Source organism: Hyperoodon ampullatus (assembly GCF_949752795.1).
Source record: "Hyperoodon ampullatus genome assembly, chromosome: 6".
In the NCBI taxonomy this organism is placed as follows: Eukaryota; Metazoa; Chordata; class Mammalia; order Artiodactyla; family Ziphiidae; genus Hyperoodon; species Hyperoodon ampullatus.
In genome coordinates, this window is record NC_136919.1 from 8,221,703 (window position 1) to 8,243,589 (window position 21,887).

General features: G+C 57.3%; 3 protein-coding genes across 3 annotated transcripts; 1 reads left to right on the forward strand and 2 right to left on the reverse strand.

Annotated features, from left to right (window-relative positions):
* Positions 1–236: 236 nt before the first annotated feature.
* TTC16 (tetratricopeptide repeat domain 16) lies at positions 237–13,821 on the reverse strand (the record flags this gene model as incomplete). Its single annotated transcript, XM_079706664.1, has 14 exons — positions 237–1,110; positions 2,170–2,254; positions 3,694–3,865; positions 4,018–4,160; positions 4,679–4,844; positions 6,523–6,664; positions 7,045–7,289; positions 7,942–8,156; positions 10,381–10,510; positions 10,610–10,710; positions 12,140–12,283; positions 12,459–12,549; positions 12,877–13,049; positions 13,804–13,821. 14 exons carry the CDS (start codon positions 13,819–13,821, stop codon positions 359–361), a joined length of 2,577 nt encoding a protein of 858 aa, XP_079562790.1. The 3' UTR covers positions 237–358.
* Positions 13,822–14,355: 534 nt separating this feature from the next.
* On the forward strand, positions 14,356–15,646 carry PTRH1 (peptidyl-tRNA hydrolase 1 homolog; the record flags this gene model as incomplete). Its single annotated transcript, XM_079705757.1, has 5 exons — positions 14,356–14,460; positions 14,744–14,819; positions 15,084–15,183; positions 15,333–15,378; positions 15,467–15,646. The coding sequence occupies 5 exons, from the start codon at positions 14,356–14,358 to the stop codon at positions 15,644–15,646; spliced, it is 507 nt and encodes a 168-aa protein (XP_079561883.1).
* A 198-nt stretch (positions 15,647–15,844) lies between these two features.
* On the reverse strand, positions 15,845–21,887 carry CFAP157 (cilia and flagella associated protein 157; the record flags this gene model as incomplete). The annotated part of the gene is made up of 9 exons (XM_079705851.1): positions 15,845–15,916; positions 16,222–16,408; positions 16,574–16,740; positions 17,108–17,258; positions 17,486–17,616; positions 17,972–18,239; positions 18,672–18,825; positions 19,483–19,754; positions 21,718–21,887. The coding sequence occupies 9 exons, from the start codon at positions 21,885–21,887 to the stop codon at positions 15,845–15,847; spliced, it is 1,572 nt and encodes a 523-aa protein (XP_079561977.1).

Sequence of the window (21,887 nt, forward strand, 5' to 3'; positions counted from 1 at the left end):
GGACGGTGGCTCGTGGCTGCTCCCTCCTTCTTTGGTCTGTTACTCTCGGCCCTGGCTCAGGCACCACACCCCTACCCTCCACCCCACACCCTATGTCCCGGTATCGGAAAGCCAGGCTGAGACTTCTGTCTCTGGGAACAGAGGGACTCAAGTTGCCACTTGGGCTGGGCTTTTCAAGTTTTTAATTTTGTAAAAGAAGAGAACAGATACAATGAATTTAGCCATGGGACCAGAGGAATGTTGGCTGAGGTTCTGGTGGCTCCGGAGGAGGCCGCTTTGCTGAGTGGCCAGTGGTGGGGGCAGAATCGCCCGCAGCCCAGCAAGAAGTGAAGGGGCCGAGCGGCCCCTTCAGAGCAGCCTAACTGCCGGGGCTGGGGTTCTGTCTCAGGCCCTGGGTGGCCTGCGTGTTGCTGAGACTTGGGCTCAGTCCCCAGGTGACCTCGGTCTTGCCGGAACCTGGGCTTGTGCTCTGGCTCCAGCTCTGGGCAGCCTTGGACTGGCTGGGCCTCTGGCTCTGGCCCTGGCCCTCGGTGGCCTCAGTGTTGCAGGGGCTCCAACTTGGGTCATAGAAAGTCTTGATCTTGCTGGGACTTTGGATCAGTCTCCAGCTCCAGTCCTGGGTGGCACCAGCCTTTCTGGGTCTCCAGCTCTGGCCATGGGCACCCTTGGCCTTTCTGAACCTCTGCCTTGAGCCCTGGGTGGCCTTAGTCTTGTTAAGCTTTTGCCTTGGGCTCAGGGTTACCTCGGTCCTGCTGGGCCTCTGGCTCTGGCTCAGGGTGGCCTTGGTCCTGCTGGGCCTCTGGCTCTGGACCCGGATGGCCTTGGTCCTGCTGGGCCTCTGGCTCTGGCTCAGGGCAGCCTCGGTCCTGCTGGGCCTCTGGCTCTGGACCTGGATGGCCTCGGGCTCGCTGGGCCTCTGGCTGTGGCCTGGGGTGGACTTGGTTTTTCTGGGGCTGTGGCTCAGGCTTAGGTCTTCCCTCTTGTCCCCCGAGTCTGAGGACTGTGTCCTTAGCGGTAAGGAGTCAGAGGATGTTACAGCAGTGGTCGACGTGCTCCCGTACTCCTGGTAGACAGTGGACGTCTCCGTCTCTGAGGTGGACGTGGTCCTGACTGGAAAGGATATGTCAAGAGAAGCTGTCAGGCCGCCTTCCCCAGACAGTGCCAGGAAAGGGAGACTTCTAGGCCTCACCCTTGCCTATGTCCCAGAGGCCTTGCATGGCCAAGGGGAAGGCCTGCCAGCTCACGGCAGCCCAGCCCTCCTGGCACCCTGAGCCCTGCAGGTGGGTCAGGGCCATAAGATAAGGGGGAGATACAAAGGAACCCACTCGCCCAGCACTGGCCTCCACTCTGCTGCCTGCCTCTTGCCCTCTGCGTTCCAGCCACAACCAACAGCCTGCAGGGCCCTGGCCCCCCGCCTGCAGCGGTTCCCCCTGCTCCACCCTGTTCACACTTGGCTACCCCTCTTCCCCTGGGTCCTGGAAGCCCTTCCTGACCCCCCAAAGGCAGCTAAATGCACCCCGAGCCCTCGGGACTCCCCTCCATGGTATGGCTGCACTGTCCTGGTTATCTGTTCACCTGTGTGCCTTCTTCCCTTCAGGACCAAGAGCTCCCTGGGGCAGCGACTGTGCCATTCATGCCTGTAACCAGTGTCCAGCACAGGCCTGGCCCTAGGATGCTCAGCGCGTTTGCTGAATGGCAGGAAGGGGGCTGGCTGCTGCTACTCCCGTCCCTCCCTGGACTGCCCATGGCTGCCCCTGGGACCCAGAGCAGCATCCTTGGGTTTTTTACTTTTGTCCCCTCCACGCTGGCACCTTTCAGAATTGAGGGTAAAAGCCCCCTGGACATGCGCAGGCTTCGTGGGCTTATTTCAGGGAGAGGCCAAGGGGGCAGAGAGAAGAGAGAGAGGCCTGAGCGGGGAATGAGGGTGGAGCAGGCAGCAGCTGTGAAGCGCCTCGCGGTGAGAGCCGGCCTCCCAGGCTGTGTGCTGGGCATCCCTGAGGGCTCCCCGTGCCCCCCCGCAAAGCTGGGATGAGTCCTCCCACCCCACACTCGCACAGCTATGACAGCAGAGCCCAAATTCACACTCAGGCCTGGGAGCCCCTGACCCCTGACCTTTGCCCTCACTGCTGCGTTGGCTCACTCAGGTCTGGCAGGAGCAGGGGGACTTACAGCCCAAGATGGAGCCTGAAGAGGTCTGGCTGATGTAGCTGTCGGTCAGGGACCTCTCCTTGCTGGGGGCCGGCTCCAACTTCTCCTGGGGCAAGAGACAGGCTGCATGATCACAGGCTGCACGGTCACAGTGGCCGCAGCTCTGTAAGTCCAGCCGCTTAGAGCTCCTCGAGGGTCGCAGGTTAGGGCTGGATGGGGACACGGAGAGGTTGCCTGGACAGGAAGGGGCGTGGCCAGGTTAGACAGGTGTGGCCACGTGAGAAAAGCAGTGTCAAGAGGCTCTTGGGCCTCATCTCCCTATCTGCAAGATGCAAATTAGTTCAGCTGTGGGACAGGCTTCTGTAAACTGTGAAGTGCTGTGTCCGGGGAATGGCTAGTGAGAAACTGAGGACCTTCTCCGTGTTTCATCTCCCTGCGCATCTGGGAGGGAACTCCCCTGCCATTACCATTTCGCGGACCAGGAAACGCCTAAGCAGCCTGCCCTGGGTACTCGGCTAAGAGGCAGAGAAGCAGGGCTGGAATCCAAGTCGGGGAACTCTGCGGCCAGGCTCTCGGCTGCTGGTCGCGCTTGCAGGCCGTGGGAAACGTGCAGGAGTGAGATGGGGGAGCGGCGGGGGCTGCGGAGCACCCAGCAGGGACCCCACGATGACTTCAGGGCATACACAGACCCAAGTTCTGTGTTTTTGTATCCTAATGTGAGCTAGAAAAATGTAGAGCTTGCCTTTCCCGTTTCTGGCAAGGGAGGCTGGCGCTCCGTTTACTTCAATGGTTAAAGTCTCCCTCGAACACAATTTACTTGCTGTCCGTCAGCAGTCGAGTGGATAAATCAAGGGCGGGATATTCGCAGGATGGCACTGTCTCCAGCAATGAGAAGGAGCAGTCAGCATGGATGCGTCTCACAAACCTGGACGCTCCGTGAGAGGAGCCAGAGGCAAAGGGCCCGGCGCCACATCTGTCCTCTGTTGCGAAGGACAGGCACACCCGTCTGCGGCGTTCGGAACCAGGACAGCCCTGTGGGGTGTGCTGGGCTGAGGGAGGGGCCTGGAAGGGGGCGCGAGGGGCTTCTGGGGAACTGGGAGTGTGTTCTTTCTTGATCTGGAGAATGGTGCCGTGGGGGTATTCAGTTTGTGAAAATCCATCAAACAGTTCACTTGTGAGTCATGTACTTTTCTATATGTTCCATTCAGTGAAAAGCTTTTAGAAATGAATTTAAGAATTAAGAAAATTCTGGTACAAGTGGCCAGTGCACACAGCGGAATTTATGAAGGTGAGTGTGGACAAAGTGTGGGAAGCCTCTCTCTGTGAGGGGCCCCCATCCTCACACACCCTCCTTCAGGTGTACCCCTTACTGGTACCTTCTCTGTCTCACAGCGAGATGTCCCCAGCCCAGGTCACACATCTGAGTGCTGGCAGAGCCAGGCCCAGAAGCCAGCCTCTAGCCAGCGTGCATCCCTCAACCCTGACTTGGGGTACATTCCACCTTGGACCTCAAGGACCTCCAGCCCCGGCGTACAGCGCACTTACCTCCTTCTCCCCAGGGGCCTTGGCCTCTTCCTCTGGGCCTTCTGGCTTTGCCTGCAGGGACTGGTGAGGGGCCTCTAGCTCTTTGGAGGTCTCGAACAAAGGCTGCTCCAGCTTCCACGAAAGCTGCAGGGCCCGGGCCCTCTGGCGCTCTAGTTCCTGCTCCTTGAGCTGCCTGACAAGCCGTGACCCCAGAGCGCTGGGTAGGCCTCCCTGACTCATCCCACCATCCCCAGGACTGGACAGTGGCATGAGAAGGCGATTAGGGCCAGAGGTGCCTTGAGCCCCAACCATCCCCCAACTCTGGGCCCTCTTGGAGAAACTTACCCCACGATATCCTGAGGGGTGCCGGCCTGCAGGCTGTGCTCCACCACCCGCTCCAGCTGCAGCCTGGCCAGGTGGGCCACCTGGCTGTTAAGCACCTCCTCCACTGACATGCCAGGGAAGAGGTTGGTCATCAGTGGCAGCAGCTGCCAGGAAAGAGGGTGACCAGAGTCAGGTGTGGGCCAGGACAGGGGGCAGATGGTGTGGTGCTGCCCTGGCAGAGGAAGGGTTTACAGGTCGTTGTTTTTTAAAGGGCTGGACCTTTGGCCCCAGAACTATCAGGACATCTTGAGAAAGGAACTAGTCGGTGAGGGAGTGCTGACGGTGAGCCTGACCTGTGGTTCTGGAGCCAGCCAGGTAAGGGTGTACCCTCCAAGCGCCATGACCTGGGCCATGAGAACTGACTTCTCTGAGCCTTACCCTCTTCCCTCTATGAATTGTGGGGTGATGATAATGCTACCTGTCTCGTAGGTACTGAAGAGGGTTAAATGGGGTGATGTCAGCTGAACTGGTTAGAACAGTGCCTGGCACGTAGTAAATGCTCCAGCATTAGCAGCTCTTATTACTGCTAGGAAACCAGGTTTCTCTTAGGGACAGGGAGTATCTTTAGGTGGCCAGAGGTACTGACTCTGGAGCCCACCCTCCTGGCCCAGCAGGCACACACCTTCGGTTGTTTGGGGTCAAGGAGCAGGACAGTGGCAACATCCTGGCGGGCCCCAAAAATGTTCTGTGTGAGCTGCCGGCTCCTGGCGCGGTACAGGTAGTACTGGGGCTTCTGGGGATTGTGCTGGATGGCCATTGAGAAGCGGTTCTCTGCCTTCTGGAACTGCCTGCAGGACACAGCAGGCCACAGGGGGCTCTGAGCTGGGCCACCTGGAGGATATGGAGGCTTCTGGACCCCAGTGGGGAGTTTGGGGAAAATCAGGCTGGTCTCTGCTCCCTGCCACCATGCCCCTCTTGATGGAGCCAACACTTAAATGTTAGTGTAAAATCCCAACATAAGTGGACATTTTTATGATCCTGGAGTAGGAAAGGCCTTTCTGAGATGTCATAAACCCAGAAGCTAAAAATGAAAAAATTAATTTGACTGTGGTTAAATCCCATTATTGAGTAGCAAAAACACCACAAAAGAAAGCAGTAAATAGTGAATAATATTTTGCCACAGAAAGCAGATGATAAGCTAATTTTCCAGCCTACAAAGAACACTTATAACCAAAAAAAAATTTTTTTAATGAACAATTTAAGAGCAAATGGGCGAACAATTTGGGCAGGCCATAATGGCCAATAAACACATGAAAGATGCTGTCCTGCACTCACAGTTTAAACAGGCAAAGTCAATCCACTGCGAGAGAGCCTTTTCTTGCCTCCCCGAATAGCAAAGTGGAAAAATAGTCCTAATACCCTGGGCTAGGGAGGTTTGGGGAAACCAAGACTTTCCTTTACTGGGGGAAGTTTATATTGGTTCATTGTTTTTGGAGAACAATTGGGTATTATCTTTTAAAATGTTAAATTTTTACACTTTTTAACCCAACAATTTAACTTCCAGCAATCTAACTACAGAATTACTAGCATGAACGCATGAAAACATATGTCTTGGGTCTCATTACTGCATTATTTATAATAAACTGAAAACAGCCCAAATACTCATCAGCATACTATCGTCTAAAGAAATTAATTGTGGTACCTCCACAGAATGGAATACTTTGCAAGCAATAAAAGAGAATGAGGTCGTCCTATATGTAATTGCCATGGGAAGTAAAAAAGCAAGTCAAAAATCAGCTTAGTGGACTTCCCTGGTGGCGCAGTGGTTAAGAATCTGCCTGCTAAGGTAGGGGACATGGGTTCGAGCGCTGGTCTGGGAAGATCCCACATGCTGTGGAGCAACTAAGCCCACGCACCATAACTACTGAGCCCACACACCACAACTACTGAAACCCACGCGCCTAGAGCCTGTGCTCCACAGTGAGAAGCCACCGCAATGAGAAGCCGGTGCACCGCAACAAAGAGTAGCCCCACTCGCTGCAACTAGAGAAAGCCCGCGTTTAGCAACAAAGACCCAACGCAGCCAAAAATAAATAAATAAACTTATTTTTAAAAAATCAGCTTAGCATGATCTCACTTTTGTAAAATGATAACAATTGTTAACATATGCATAGAAATCAATCTAGAGGACTCTTTACCAAACTTACAGGGGAAGGGGGAGGCGTTGGGAGGTAGATATTAGAAGGAACTTTCATGTTCTAAGTTATATGTTACTGAATACTTAAGTTTTTTTAATAAAAAGCGCAATTACCATAGCAATATTCACAGAAAAAATGAAGGATTTTTAGAGAAAACTTGAAAAATAAAATAGATATTTAGGAGACAACTGAGAGAGAAGAGGCATCTCGACCCCAGGATCCCAGCCCACCGGCTTCACTCCAGACTCTTCCGGCCCCTCCCGCGGCCTGGTCCGCCCCGCCCACAGCCCCGCCCACAGCCCCCGCCCCACACACAGTCAGCGCGTACCTTCTCTTCTGCTCGCAGAAGCCCAACTTCTCCTGCAGCAGGGCCATGCGCAAGTGGGCGCCCTCGTCTTTCGGACTCAGCGCCAGCGCCTGCTGGTAGTCCGCCTCAGCAAAGGTCAGGTTGCCCAGTTGGAAGAAGCAATCTGGAGACCGGGGGCCAGGGGCAGAGGCTGAGTGAGCCCCGCAAACCCAGGGCCCAGGAGCCCCAGCCCAGCTGGCTCCACCCCCAGGGGGCGGGGCCTGCAACGGGTGGTGACACCCGCGGTGATGACACCAGCGGGCGGTCGCGGGCACCTGCAGAGGTTTTCCGTGCCTCTGGCCACCTTCTTCCAGCTACCTGATCCCGAGCATTTTGAAGGACTGTAGCCAGATTGTCTAAGGCAACGTTTCCCAAAGTGTGTCCGTGGGACACTGAGACTCCGCTTTCGCTCCTTCCCTCCTCCCTCCCTCAGGGCCCTCAAGCGCCCAGCCCAGGCCTTGGAGGGGCAAGGGGCTCACACTGGGCTGCCCGGCCCCCACTCACCACCGCGGTTGATGTAGAGGCCTTTCTCCCGCTGCTCGTCCTTGAGCGCCTTGCTGAGCAGCAGCACGCTCTCCTGGTAGGCGCCCTGCAGGTAGCAGTGCACTGCGAAGTCGTTGTAGGTCAACAGCAGTTGGCGCTGCGCCTGCTGCACCAGGTCCTCCTGGTGCTCGGACATCATGTCCAACGCCTTCAGGAAGTCCTCCACGGCGGAGTCAAACTCCCGGAGCCGTCGGTACATGATGCCCCTACGAGGGAGGGACATGAGGGCCAAAGTGCACCACCAACTGGTGGTGTCCCAGAGAGAGGCTGCAGCTCTGGGCCCTCTGACCTGGGGGGGAGGGGCTCCCACCGCACGCTCTAAGTTTGGCCTGTGGGGCTCCTGGATTGCTACTTAGATAGCCAGCTAGTCACTGGTAATTTTACTTTTCTTTAAAAATAGCTTCCCTCTTTCTTTTTGGGAGCTGTGTGTGTGCCAGCCTCTATGCTAAGGCCTTTTTGTACACAGGACATTTTACCTCCACTATTTATATGAGAAAACCCAGGCTCAAGGAAGTGAAATGGCCCAGAATGAGGTGGTGGGTCCTCGTGGGGTGGCCCAGATTCAAACCCAAGCCTCGTCCACTGAGCTGGGCTGAGCCTGCCAGTGTCAACTGCTCAGCAGGCCCGGGGGTCCAGGATTCCAGGGTTAACAGGCTGCTGCCTGCCTCTCCTCCAGGGGCAGTAGCAGAGACCACCTCCCACGATCACTTGACCCCGATGGGGAGTCGGGAAAGATTGCTAGAGGCTAGATGGGGAAACTGAGGCCTGGGGAGGGTCAAGCGCTCTCCTAAGATCACACAGCACATCTGAGGCAAGGCAGGGCCTGGGACCCAAGACCAGCATCTCCCCACTCAGTACCGGAAGAGAAAGAGGCTGGGGTCCAGAGGGTTGTTCCCGATGGCACAGTTGATACACTGCAGCGCATGTTGTAGCTTGCCCTGCACGGCCAGGATGCCGGCATCTTGGCGTGCCTTTTGGGCCTGGCCCACCATCACCTTGAGCAGCACCTTGGCCTGTGGGTGCTTGGGATCCAGTAGCAAAGCACTGTGTAGGTCTCGATGGCAGAGGCTGGGCTGCAGGGGGTGGGGGGGCCAGGGATGGCATCGGGGTGCAGGCCAAGTTGAACCTGCCCTGTTCAGTGTGGGGAGGCAGACCTCCAGGCCTGTAGGGGCCTCTCTCTGGGCAGGCCAGCACCATGCCACGCATCTTCAGTGGCTCTGCATTGCTTTGTGGGAAAATCCCATCTGAGGCTCCATCCCTACTGGCCCCTTTCTAGATATGACCTCAGGTGAGCCAGGTCCACCTCAGTGGTTTCTGCTGTAGAATGGGGTTACAGATGCCTCCTCCTTGCAGGACTTCCGCAAGGCTCACTTGAGGAGGGGGGAGGGTGTGGTCTCCTGACTGTGACTGTTGTGTCCTCCCTACACTCCCTTGTACACCTTCCCCAACGCCCCTGACCTTTAAGCCCAAGACAACTCTAACGAAGAACAGATTCAGGCCTGGGCATGAGCAGAAAACATCCCTAGGCAAATACCTTCTACTGGGTGAGCAGGTCTGTCAGTCAGTCAACAAACAGTTTTAGCAAGCACCCCGTATCCTATAGGGTAATTGGTTGGAGGGTGAGTGAGGCAGTGTAGGCACCAGGTGTGAGTGGAAGTCGGGAGGGGGAAGATGGCCGAGGCTGGGGCAGGGCTTTGGAATAGATGGACTTGAGTTCAAGGGGAGCACCACTGTGACCTTGGGCAAGTTACCCAGACCATCTGGACCTGTTTCCTCATCTGTGAAAAGAGGGCAATGGGTTGTGTCTACCTCAAAGGGTTACTGCCAGCCTTAGAGATAAACATGAGTAAAGTGCTTAGAACGTGCTTAGGTATCGCAGGGAGCAGCTGAAATCCCAACCATCAGAAATAATTATCAATAGTTACTAGTCTCGGGACTTCCCTGGTGGCGCAGTGGTTAAGAATCCGTCTCCCAATGCAGGGGACACGGGTTCGAGCCCTGGTCTGGGAAGATCCCACATGCCACGGAGCAACTAAGGCCGTGCGCCACAACTCCTGAGCCTGAGCTCTAGAGCCCACAAGCCACAACTACTGAAGCCCACGTGCTGCAACTACTGAAGCCTGCCTGCCTAGAGCCCGTGCTCCGCAATGCGAGAAGCCACCGCAATGAGAAGCCCGCGCACCGCAAGGAACAGTAGCCCCCTGCTCGCCGCAACTAGAGAAAGCCCGTGAGCAGCAACGAAGACCCAATGCAGCCAAAAATAAATAAATAAATAAATAAATAAATAAATGTGTATATATAAATAAAAAGAGCAATAGGAGCATCTTTAAAAAATAAAAAATAAAAATAATTACTAGTCTCCTACCTTTGAAGGAGACTCTCCCACTGACTCACCTGTGGGCCACAGAAGCCCAGCCCCCAGCATAGGAAGGCTCATGGTTCCAACACCCCCAGGACACTCCACCCAATCCAGCCCATCCCACTTACCCCCTCCTGAGGTTCCCCCCACCCCACCCGCAAGCACCCAGGCCAGGCTGGAACACCAAGCATTGTTCTGAATGCCTCCGTTTCCCTCATGTTCAGCGCGCCCCCTGCCACCAAGTCAGTCTCGGGTCCTGCTTCCAAAGGTCTGTGGGACTTGCTGCCTCCTTGCCACCCTCATGGCCATCCTCCTCGAGCCCCACTCCTATCCAGATGGATGGTACCCAGGCTTCCGGCCTCCAGGCTTGCCCCTCCCCCCAGCCCACATGCCCCCTGGCAGCCAGAAGGCTTTCTAAGGCCCACTGCCCCAGGGAGCACCCTTTCGAGGCTGCTGCTGCCCCCCAGGAAGAAGTCAGAGTCCCCTGGGTTCACAAGACCCTGCCCATTGCTCTCTCATCCCTGCAGTCCCTCCTCCCTTGTGACCCCAAGCCTCATGTCTAAGGGAAGCCTGGGTGCCCCTGACGGTGCTTCACACAATTGGGAAGTCATCCTTTGTGTAATTATCCGCTTGGGGACGTCTCCCCTGGGCTGTGAGTTCCGTGAGGGCAGGGATGGCAAAGGCCTCTCACCTTGTGGTTTCTGGGGGCTGGCGCAGGCCTGGCACACAGCCAGGGCTGAGTGAGGATGGAACAACTACCCGACTGGGCCAGTGCCAGTTGGGGCCTCTGCCTGGAGAGGACAGGGCCCCCACTACTCTGGGGGAGGTGTAGGCCCCCACTACAGCTTCGGGGCTGGCCGACAGCCCAGCCGCCTCCTGTCATCGCGGCATCCAGACAAGGAGGAGGTCCACCCCCCTGCCCCGCCCCGCTGCTCTACCTGCTGGAAGAAGTTGTAGAGCCTGGCCCGGAGGATGTAGACATCGGCATTGGTGGTGCCATGCTTCACCTCCTTGGTGACGAATGAGAGGCATTCACGATGCCGTTTGAGGGCCAGGAGACAGGCCATGCTGAGGGCGGAGGGCAAAGGTGCTCTGTCTTCCGGGTGAGAGGGGCAGGAAGGGGATGCCGGGGAGGCAAAGGCCAACGAGGACAGCCAGGGCGCTCACCATCGATAACGGAAGCAGACTTTCTCAGGCTGGAGCTCAGAGGCTTGAGAGAAGACGTTCAGGGCATCCAGAAAGGCGCATTGCTCGAAAAGGCACTGGCCCTGAGGACACAGAGGGCAGTCACTTCTGCTTGTGACCCCGGCCTAGCAGCACCCACAAGTTGAGGGATGGCCAGCATTGGGGTGGAATGACAAGGGACAGGGACAGAGCCCTTTAGATCTGGGAGAGACTTTAAGAGATAGAGACCCAGATGGAGAGAGATCCAGAGCTGGGGAGACAGCAAGAGACAGAAATATACAGCTGACGACAGAGAGACAGCAATACACACAAAGGAACAAGGAAAAATAGAGAAAATCTGGGAGGTGGACCAGAACAGCAGATCTAACAATAACAGGCTCCCACCTGGACTAGGGCTCCAGGTGCCAAGCCCTGTATTAAGAACTCGAACTTAGGGAATTCCTTGGTGGTCCAGTGGTTAGGATTTGGCACTTTCACTGCCGAGGATGTGGGTCGGGGAACGAAGATCCCGCAAGCTGCCCAGGTGCAGCCAAAAAAAAAAAAAACCACCCAAAAAACGAAAAACCTGAACTTATCTCACTGGGACCAGCTAACATTCCCCTTTTAGATGAAGGAGCTGAGGCTCAGAGAGGTGAAGTGACCTTTCCAAAGTCACACAGAAAGAGCAGGACTGGACTCAGGACCCCAACATTCTGGTTTTAAGAATGTTTCTTTTTCAGAATTGAATAATTATTGACATTAAAAACAAAGGCATTAAATTTGTCAAAATGGAAAAAAAAATCAGGACTGTTGGGATTTTATGGTTTAATATCATCTTTGTTTTGCATTGCAAATGGGGGGCACTCTTACCTTTTTAGTGCTTAGAGCCTGTGGACTCTAGGCCTGTACTGCCCCATACGATAGCCACCTGCTTCCCGTGGCTATATAATTTCAAATCAATTCAAATAAATACAATGTCAAAATTAGTTCCTCGGGCTTCCCTGGTGGCACAGTGGTTGAGAGTCCGCCTGCCAATGCAGGGGACGCGGGTCCGTGCCCCGGTCTGGGAGGATCCCACATGCCGCGGAGCGGCTGGGCCCGTGAGCCGTGGCCGCTGAGCCTGCGCGTCCGGAGCCTGTGCTCCGCAGCGGGAGAGGCCACAACAGTGAGAGGCCCACATAACGCCAAAAAAAAAAAAAAATTAGTTCCTCAGTCACACTCGCCACACTTCAAGGGCTCAACAGTTCCACGTGGCTAGTGGCTACCAGATTGTACAGTGATCATTGTCACTATTGCAGAAAGTTCTACTGGACAAAGCTGCAAAACTGTACCCAGCCCTGGTGGTAAACCAACACGGGAGGCGGGAGAGGTCATTAGTGGGGCAGCAGATGGGGACATAGACACAGGGACACGAAGGTCCCTAGGGAGTCAGGGCTGGTCTCAGGAACAAGGAAAGCCCCCCAGAGCTGGAGGGAGAGTCAGCAGGCCAGGGTGTGAGGTGGGGCCTTGTGGGCCTGGGGCAGCCCCAGGCACCTTCAGGTAAAGCACCAAGGTGAGCCGCTCCAGGAAGTCCGTGTTCTCTGGCTGGGAGGAGTAGGCCTTTCGAAGGTTCTGGGCAGCCGAGGAAAAGTCGCAGAGCTGGATGTAGGCCTCGGCTCTCAAGGCATAGAATTCTACCTGCGGGAGAGGGGACCCCGGCTGCCGTTCCCCCCCCCACAATCCGCCCTGAGGCTTGACACTCAGCTACCACAGGGACTTGGTGGCCCTGAGAGAAGGGGCCAGGCAGGTGCGACAGTGAGGAGTGAGTGCGGGGCCAGCAACTGCCTGTGCCCACCCAGGCCGTCCCCCTCACCAGTTGGGAGTCCAGGTGGAGGCCACGGGAGAAGGACAGCACGGCCACCTCCCAGTCTTCTTGCTCCAAGCACTGCTGGCCTCGATGGTAGCTGCAGGGGCAGGGGGCACAGGCGGAGGGGCTGGCCCTGACTTGGGACCAGTCCAGGGCATACAGCTGGGGATTCGGGAATGGGTTGGGAGGAGGCGGACTTGGGTAGGGAGACAAGAGGGGTAGACAGAGACCCAGGGAGAGGAGGCTGACATTCTTGGAGCTCATCCGGGCCAGCAGCCTTTTATCTGCTGAGGTGGAAGAGCCCTATTATACAGTTGAGCTCACTGAAGCTCAGGGAGGGAGAGTACCTGGCCCAAGGCTGCACAGCATGTCAGTGGCTGTGCAGGGTAGGAACCTGGGATCCCATGGCAAGGTAATCACTCACTACTCCCTGACTTTGAGGGGCACTGTTAACCCTGCAGCCTTTGGTTTTATATCATCAAAGTTCCGGAACACCTGGCTGGTCCCAAAGATGCGCTGTAGGGTCCCATTTGGCACTGGAATCACCCATGGCTTTGCAATGTGCTGTGAGGGAGTCTGGTCAAGCCCCAGAGCATTCTGGAACCAAGAGACAGCAAGCTGGAGCAGGCCTCCAGAGACAGCCCCCACTTTGCTTACACACTCTCCTCAGGTATTTTACAGGATGGAGGAAGGGTGGAAATGAGGCCTGGTAAGAAGCACAATCTAGGGTCTGGTGGCACTCCCACCCCTATTTCCCTGACCTCTCTCCAGTCCTGCCTCTGTCACCTATGGTCAAGGTCTCACGCTCACACTGGCCTCTGCTCTCCTCCTGGTCCCCCTCAGCTCCCACCTCCAGCTACTGACACCCAAAACTCTGCAGCTCAGGCCCTGCCCCAAGCCATCGGCCCTGGGGTTCCAGCAGCGTCTTGCATATCCTGTGGGACCCTCACACTCAGCAGGCCAAACTGAGCACCTCACCTGACTTCTGCCCCAGGTTTTCCCACAGCGGTGAGTCCATCTTCTCTGCCAACCACCCAAGCCAAAGATCTATGTCCCATCAGTCCTTAAGTCCTATCTATCCCACTTCCTAAAGGTCTCTTAGATCCCTCCTCTTCTCTCATCCTCTCATCTTGGACAATGCCATCTCTGGCAATATGCCAGCTCCGGCCACCCCTCTGACCGCCCCACCAGCCACAGCTCCTAAGACTTCTGCTCTCTGCGCAAGCAGCCTGGGACTTTATTGAATCGCACAAATGATCTTGTCTCTCCCGTACTTAAAACCTTTCCTGTGAACCCATACGTGGTCTCTTCTCCCCCGACCCTCTGCCTTTGCCTTAGCCTTCTCCCGCACCTCTCTGGATTCTGTCATGAGGCCCCTTCCAGGAGGACCTCCGGGCCTGGGCGGGCTCCCTCACGGCCCTCACTTGCCTCCCGGCACCCACCCCTGACGTTGCTAGGCATCATCTCCAGGACGCCCACAGGCTCCGCCACTCTAGCCACGCCCCCGGAATCCAAGGACTCCACTCGCTGGAATCCAATTTCAAACAGAGCCGGAAGGAGGTTAGCAAGTTTTTATCAGCTAGGGAGGCCGAGGTCTACAGCGGGGAAAAGACTTGCCGGGTTTCCAAAGCGAGGCAGGGCCGCAGCGGGGGCCAGAATACGGCTCCCTCCTCCCAATCCGGACTCCGCGAGCCCCCACGACAAACCCCTAGAACTCGGTGGCAAGGCCCCGGGCAACTCGCGGGGGCGCCCCTTCCGCCCCTTCCGCGCCTCAGAAACATGGCGGCCGCGTGGCCCGCCCCGGATTGGACGCTAATGGCCGCCCCTGGATAGGTGGCGGCCGCGATTGGCCGAGAGCTGGATGACGTCAGGGCCCGGGGTCTGGGCCATGAATTGGTGCAGCATGGGGCTGTTTGGTCTCTCGCGCGCAGGGCTGTGGTTGAGTTGGGCTATGAGCCGGTGCGTTTTGGAACCCCGGCCCCCGGGGAAGCGGTGGCTGGTGAGTAGAGTGAGGGACGGCAGCGTAGGGTAGCCATTGTCTCCTGGGCAAAGCCCCCCCCCCCCCAGTTCCTTGTCATAGTTTTATTATCAGAAATGGGTCCGATGCTCGGATGGGCTCTAAACTAACAGGAATTCCGCTCCTGCACTGGGGTGCCCTGCCCGCCCACCCCGGGGGCGCCCGTTTCCACTCGGCCTTCTGGAGTCTCCGGGATTTCTTGGGCTCCTCTTCGTACCCCTAATCCACTCTGGCCCAGTTTTCCCTTTACCTTCCTCTGCTTTGGGTCCCGGAGGGCGCTGTGAGGAGGAGGATGGGGAGAGTTGTCGGGCCTCAGTTTCCCCGGTGTCGCCCGCAGGTGGCCGGGAACAGTAAGCTGAGGGCCCCAGGGGTGGGCCGCCCGGGAGGGCGCAGGGGCCAGCGAGGGGATTCTGGGCTGCGGCAGATCAGTTCACCTGGAGCTCCAGGTGCCTGTTGAGCTCCAATTGCTGCCTGGCCTTGGGTGACTGTGAGAGCCTCAGTTTCTTCATACATGAAGTGGGGTTAATTGCCGCCCCTCCTCATGGGAGCCTTGAGTCGGGACAACCCCCCTGGGCAGATCAGCGGTAACCAGGGCCACCGTTTCCCTGTGCAAGCGGAGCTGTTTGGACTGACTGCTGAGGAGGTCTGCCTGGTGCACGATGAGCTCCACAAGCCGCTGGGGAAACTGGCTCTGAAGTTGGGAGGAAGTGCCAGGTGAGGCCCTGAGCTGGTCAGGGTGGGGATAGGGAAGCTGGCCTCCCAGCTGGAGTGGGGTAGGGGTGCCGACCCCAGTCTCGGCAGGGGATGGGGTGAAGGGTGCTGACCCAAGGAAGCACTAACTGCTCCTCTCGTATCCCTTGAAGGGGCCACAATGGAGTCCGTTCCTGTATTAGCTGCCTCGACTCTAACATGAGTCCTGCACTGGGTCGGGTGGGCCGGCGCAGGGCCCCCGACACTCCTCACCAAAGCTCCCTGGGCCCCTCTGGCTTGCCCACAGGCAATGCCACGGCTGCGGGTGGGCATTGGGCGCCCGATACACCCGGACACAGTGCAGGGCTACGTGCTGGGCCACTTCGCCCCTGCTGAGCAGGAGCTGCTGCCTCCATTGCTGAGCACCACCGACCTGCTCCTGGACCACATCCGTGAGCGAAGCCAGAGGCCTTCATCCGGCCCCTGACGCCAGTGGACTTGGCTGCTTGCCTGACTGTCATGCCCACACACCCAGCCACGTCCACAGAGGTGCCATGCCAACCTGTGGTATCTGTTTTTTATATAACTCTTCTCTGGGCTGCCCCAGGCTGCCTGTGGACGGAAACAGGAACTGTGGCTGGAACAGTCCATTTTTGGGATAGGAGGTTGGTCTTCTCTCTGTGTCCTACTTAGAAAGTAGGGAAACTTCAGGAATACTAAACTTTTTGAACCTTTTTGGAGAACCGGAGGTATGGATCTGTAAGAATAAAGATGCCAGCTTGGAAGCTGAGGCCTACTTGGGGGGTTCCCACCTCTCCCCTGCTGGTGGAGGAGGGGGCCACAGGACCCAGCAAGCCCCCCTCCCAGGGGACGTATGGGCATGTCTTAGCCCACTGAGGGCTTGCCACACCTTTCTTCAGTCCATTTTACAGATGAGGAAATGGAGGCTTAGAGAGGTCCAGCCACCTCCCCAGGGCCTCACAGCTGCAGCGTGGCAGAGCCATGATCTGCACCCAGGGCTGGCTACCATCCTGCTGTCCCCAGGGCCCCTGGCACCCTCACCTCAGGGCTACGGTGTGCCCATAAGTTTCCCACACGGGTGGTATGTGAGAGCAGCCTGAGGTCCTCAGGGTTGGGTGGGATGTGGATCCGTCGAGGCACCAGACCCAGGTCCCCTAGCTGGTAGGGTGTGATGCTGGACAGCTGCTGCAGCAGAGGCCCTGTCTTGAGTGGCTGGGTGCTGTACTGCCTGTGGGGAGAGGGCTGGTGTCATCACCTCCATTTCATAGATGAGGAAGCTGAGATTCAGACAGGCTCTGGTGAGCCAGGTTTCGGGCCCAGGCTCAGCTGAGGACAGCCCTTGGACAAGTCCCGTAGCTCCTTCCTCTGAGGTCACACAGGGTCACTCACTCACCGCTCCTTCGGTGGGCCACAGGACTGGCTCTCCCGGCGGGGGGACACAGCCATCTGGGGGCTCAGGACCATGGCCGAGCTGAGCATGACCAGCAGGTGCTTCAGCATCTCCTGGCGCTGCAGCTGGAACACTACATTGAAGCCACCATCCTCCTCGTCGGGCTGCATCTGCCGATAGGGGTGCGGGCGGGCCCACGAGGTCAGGCCTTTCATGGCCCCAGCCCCCACCTCTGGGAAACTCCAACCGCAGTGCCTGTTTTCTCAGTGTTCCCTGGCTGTGGTGGGATACCCATTCTCCAAATGGGAAGACTGAGACCCGAGGCCTTCCAGGGCCTCAGAGGACCCCATCCAGCTCCTCTGAGACTTCGAAGGGGTCTTTGAAGTGCAGAATCAGAAAAGGACAGACTTGCCAGGAATCTCACGGGGAATAGGCGGGGTGCCTGGCCTGGCCATCTCCGATGGCCCAGTTATCTCCGAGCAGTTTCTGTCCTTGGCTCCATCCCCCGCCCCCCACTTTCACCCACTTCCAGTTCACCTGCACAATGTCCTGTAGGAAGGAGGTGGCCTGGGCCAGGGCTGTCTCCAGGCTCGCCCGAACCTTCTGCTCTGTGGCCAGCTCCTGCTGTAGCCGCTGCCCCTCGGCCTCCTGACGCTCCAGCTGCAGGTTCAGCTGTTCTCTCTGGCTCCTGGGCCCGGGACCAGGACAAGTCAGGCTCCTCCCCATTCTAGGGTGAGGGGCCCTGCCTTTTCTCTCCAGCCCACAGGGGCCCTCGGCCAGCCCCGGGCCTCAGCCTGTTTGACAGATGAAGCCTCAGGGCCCCTCTAGAGAGGGGGAGTCGCTGGCCCGTGTCACGTGGCCACAAAGGGAGGGGTTCCCACCTGCTCCCGCCGCTTGCCCTTCTGCGGGCCGCACCTCAGTGCCTGGTTGTCCTTCTGCAGCTGCATGAGGCTCTGCTCCAGCTGGCTCAGCAGGAGACGCAGCTGCTTGGCCTCTGCCTTGCCCTGCTGCTGCTCGCGGCACTTCTCCGTCAGCATGAGGATGATCTGCAGTGTGGGCAGGTGGCCATGCCCTGGGCCCACAACAGGCCCTCAGCCAGCCCCGCTCCCCCGGAGAGGCCCGCCGAGGCCCTGGGAGCCCGGCACCCTCCCTAGATAGCAGCTGGGTCCCCAGGGTTGGGTTCGACTTCAACCAGTTATGGGGGCTTTAAACCAAATACAAACCAGAGATGGGGCCAGAGCCCGCACAAGAAGGGCCCCATCGCCTCACAGCTACCTCCCTCGAGATTTGGCCCCTGGGGTCCACCCCTGAGGGGCTGTATTTGCCCTGAGGACAGGGCCCCTGGGGTTCCTTCCTGCTCTCCGTGCCAGATGCCCCATGATGAGGGCCTGGAGGGCACACCTTCTGGCGGCCTCTGCTGTGCCTGGCCATGACCTTCTGGGAGTCCTCCAGCAGCTCCAGCTGTTTGCACAGGTTGTCCTGGTTGCTCCTGAGCTGCTCGTTCTCCTGCAGCAGCTGCATGCCTTGCCGGGATATCTTGGCCAGCTGCAGGGTCACGGTGTTGTTCTCCATGATGGCCCGCTTGGTTGTGTCCCACATCTGGCTGGTGGCCTCCTTGCGGAACTCAGTGGCCACCATGTTCACGCGCTGGATGATCTCCTTCTTCAATCTTACAGGAGGGGTGGGAGTGAGGGGGTCGGGCAGAGTGGGTACAGGCACCTCCTGACTACGCGGGGGTCCCCTGAGCGCCTAGATCTCTACATTCTCTCCCCCAGGAGGGGACAGGGCCCCAGGCAGGAGGCTTTTTACTGTAGACCCTTTGTACCATTTTGAACTTGATCAATGTAAATATTATTAATTATTATATAAATAGAAGTTAAGTCACAAAAGGTGGCAAAAAGAAGTCCAGGGATTCTTCAACACCGGCCTGAGAACTGGGAACCGTTTCTTCCCTCCACCGTAAATCAGCCAGGGTTGTGGGCAGCAGTAGGTCGGGGCGTCAAGGAGCTAGTGCAGCCCCCCACTTAGCAGCCGGGGCTGTCAGAGGTCTGTGGACCGGGCTGTGCTTGGCCCCGATGAGGCCCGGCACCGGCCTGCCCACCTGTCCGCGTCCAGCACCGACTTCTTCTCCAGGCTGTGCACGTGGTCCTGGTGTTCGTGCTCCTGCTTCCGCAGCTGGTCCTCCAGCAACGTGAATTTCTCCATGAGCTCTTCCTTCTGCAGCTGGAACTCCTCCAGGGCTGCCAGCTTCCCCCCTGCCCCGCCGCAGGGCCCAGACCTGGTGAGGGGCCACCTCGGGAGGGCAGGGTCCCGGGGGTCTTGAGCAATGATGCCCCTAAACTTGCCGATCCAGTAGGGCCAGTCCCCTGTCCCCACACGTGCCATGCATGGTCCTGCCCTCCCTTATGGCTTAGTCTGGAATGCCCTTCTCCTCCACTAGTCTTAGAAAGCCTGGGGTTCAGGAGCCTCCCTTCACACTCTCTACTCCCGGCTCATGAAAGTGACAGTGACAACAGTCACTGAATTTGAACACCTTCTCTGGGTCAGGCACTCATGCTGTCATTGAAACTCACAACCACCCTTGCCCGCTGGGTGACCCTGGGCAAGACACACCCCCTTGAAGTGCTTCCTCACCTACAAAGTGGCCGGTGGTGAAGGGATTTCCTGCCTCAGGATTGCTTGGACAATTACCATGGAGGATACGTGTGGGAAGCAGCACGTAGCTGCTGTTACTCAAGGTAGACGTATTATCCCCATTTCCCAGGTGAGAAAACAGGGTCAGAGAGAAGTGCTAGCCCAAGGTCACAAAGATAGTCCGTGGGAGAGCTAGGGTTAGAGACCAAAGAAACAGAGCCTTGGGTTCCCCCCGCCCCGCGGCGTGTGCCCCCAGCTTGCTGGCCAGCGCCCCTCACCAAGGACGAAGTTCTCAGCGGTGAGCTGGTCCTTGGTCTCCTGGAGCTCGTGGCGCACCTGGGCTAGCTGCGCCTCGAAGGCATCCTTCTCCACCTCCTTGGCCAGCTGCAGGCTTTGGAGCTGCTCGTTGAGGTCGCCGATCTCATCCGCCTGCTGGTTAAGCGTGCGCTTGAGGGAGGCCACGATCTCCTTCTTGTTGTTGGCCAGCTGCTCAAATTCCTGGCGGAACAGCTTCTCCTGCACAGCCAGCTCATCCCACTTCTGCTGGTACCTGAGGCAGGTGCGGGGCAGAGGTCCAGGGAGCTGGACAAGCCAGGCCTCCACGCAGCTAGGCTGCTCCCTGGACCCTCCCCTATCAGGGCATTAGAGGTTACAGCCTCATCTCCCACTGTGCCCCCTGATCAACGCTTGCGACCAAGCCAATGCCTGTGCTCAGCACTTTACGTTCATTACATCACGAGAATGTAAGGTCTGTGAGGGCGGAGCCTCTGTCTGTTACATTCACAGCTGTGTCCCCAACACGGAGGACAGTGCCTGGTATGCAGTAGGTACTCTGTGTGTTTGTTGAATCCACAACAACCTGTAAGGAAGTAGGCACTATGATGATTATACCCATTTCACAGGTGAAGAAACTGAGGCGCAGAGGGATGAAGCATCTCTGAGTTAGTAAAGGGCAAAACCAGAACTTGAACCCAAGTCAGTCTGACCCCAAAGTCGAGGCTCTCAACCATAATGCTTGCTGCTGGCTCTGTGCCCTCCTTAATACTTCCGGACTTTGCGATCCCAAGCCTTTGCACCTGTGATCTTCCTTACCCTCCTCCACTGAGTGAACCCCTGTGTTGTCGCCTCAGTGGAGTCTTCTTGGCCCTTAGCAGCATTTGTGGCCCTTTCTTTGGTGCCCTCCTGTAGGTTGACCCTTGTCCCACTGGGAAGTCAAGACCTGGCCTCCTCCCTCTCTGTATTTTGGTGGCCTGGCAGAGGAGCTTGGCAAATAATAAGTACGCAATAGACATCTCCCAAATACATTCCATCTGGTGTCTCAGCTTGAGGGAAGCTTGTGAATTTTTAAGAGTATCACATAAACAATGTTTTGGTTTCCAATGGAATAATTGATAGAAGTTATTTGGAAAGCTGTTTTACTTCACAATTGACTCAACCAGCATCTTTTTTTTTTTTTTAAGCCGCGCTGTGCGGCTTGCAGGATCTTAGTTCCCTGACCAGGGATTGAACACGCACCCTCGGCAGTGAAAGTGCAGAGTCCTAACCACTGGACTGCCGGGGAATTCCCACAACCAACATCTTTTGTATGGCTACTGCACACAGGGCAGCGCAGGGTACAAAGCTGAATGACCTGATCTGTGGAGCAAGGAGACAGCCTGGCGTGGCGAAGTCAGGGGCCAGGGTTCACATTCTGGAGCCTCTTCTTTGGGGTCCTTTCCTCTCCCTGAGCCTCAGTCTCCCCACCTCTATAATGGGGATGACATGAGGGCCTCTCCTGTGGGACCATTTTAAGGACGCGGTGAGCGCCAGCACAGGAAGGTCTCAACATCAGCTGTGAGTATCTGCAACATCACCTGGGGAAGACCCTCTGCCTACTTGTCACCAAAGGGGTGTGTCTTTTAAGGGTCACCCTGAGACTGGGCTAGTGCATCATAACTGAGAGGAAACCAGTGTAAAAATAAGAAAAGTGGGCAAGTGAACATGTCTCAGAAGAGTTAGAGAATCCCCCAACCACACACCACCACCCAGGTCTCACAACCCTCCTCATTTACATTTGGGGAAACCGAGGCCCAGCATGGACAAGTGGGCTTAGCAGCTGGGGAAGCCGGTGGGGCCCACAGATCAGGGAATCATGGCACAGGCTGGGGGGAGGGGGCAGGCAGAAGGAGGGACACGTGGTCACGTGCCTGCCAGGGGGCTGCCATTTCCAATTCATCCCACTGGTGGAACTCTGCCGTCCTATAAAATGCATGGTCCCACTGGGCAGCGGTGAGGCACGAGGGAGTGGTGCTTGCCTGGGGTGGGCTCGCACTGAGACCCCGGAACTCTGGGGGCTGAGATGGAGCGGGGAAATCCATTTTGCCTCAAAATGTTACCTAGGAGGAAACTGAGGCTGGGGTAGGGTGGGGTCTGGACATCCCATGGGAGTCCAGAACATAGGTCTAGGACCCCCTGGCTGAGCCTGCACGGCGGCCAGCTCTGACCTAGCAGGACCACCCTACCCGCCCACCTACCGGGCCAGCCTGTCCTCCAGGTCGCGGATCTGGATGTGGTAGAACTCCCGGATCTCCTTGCTTATGGGCATTTCCATGGACTTGTTGTCCAGGCTGGGATCCTTCTTCCCACCTTTCTTCTTGACCTCGGGTTCCTTGGCCCCCTTGCCTGGCTTCTGTTTGGGAGCCAT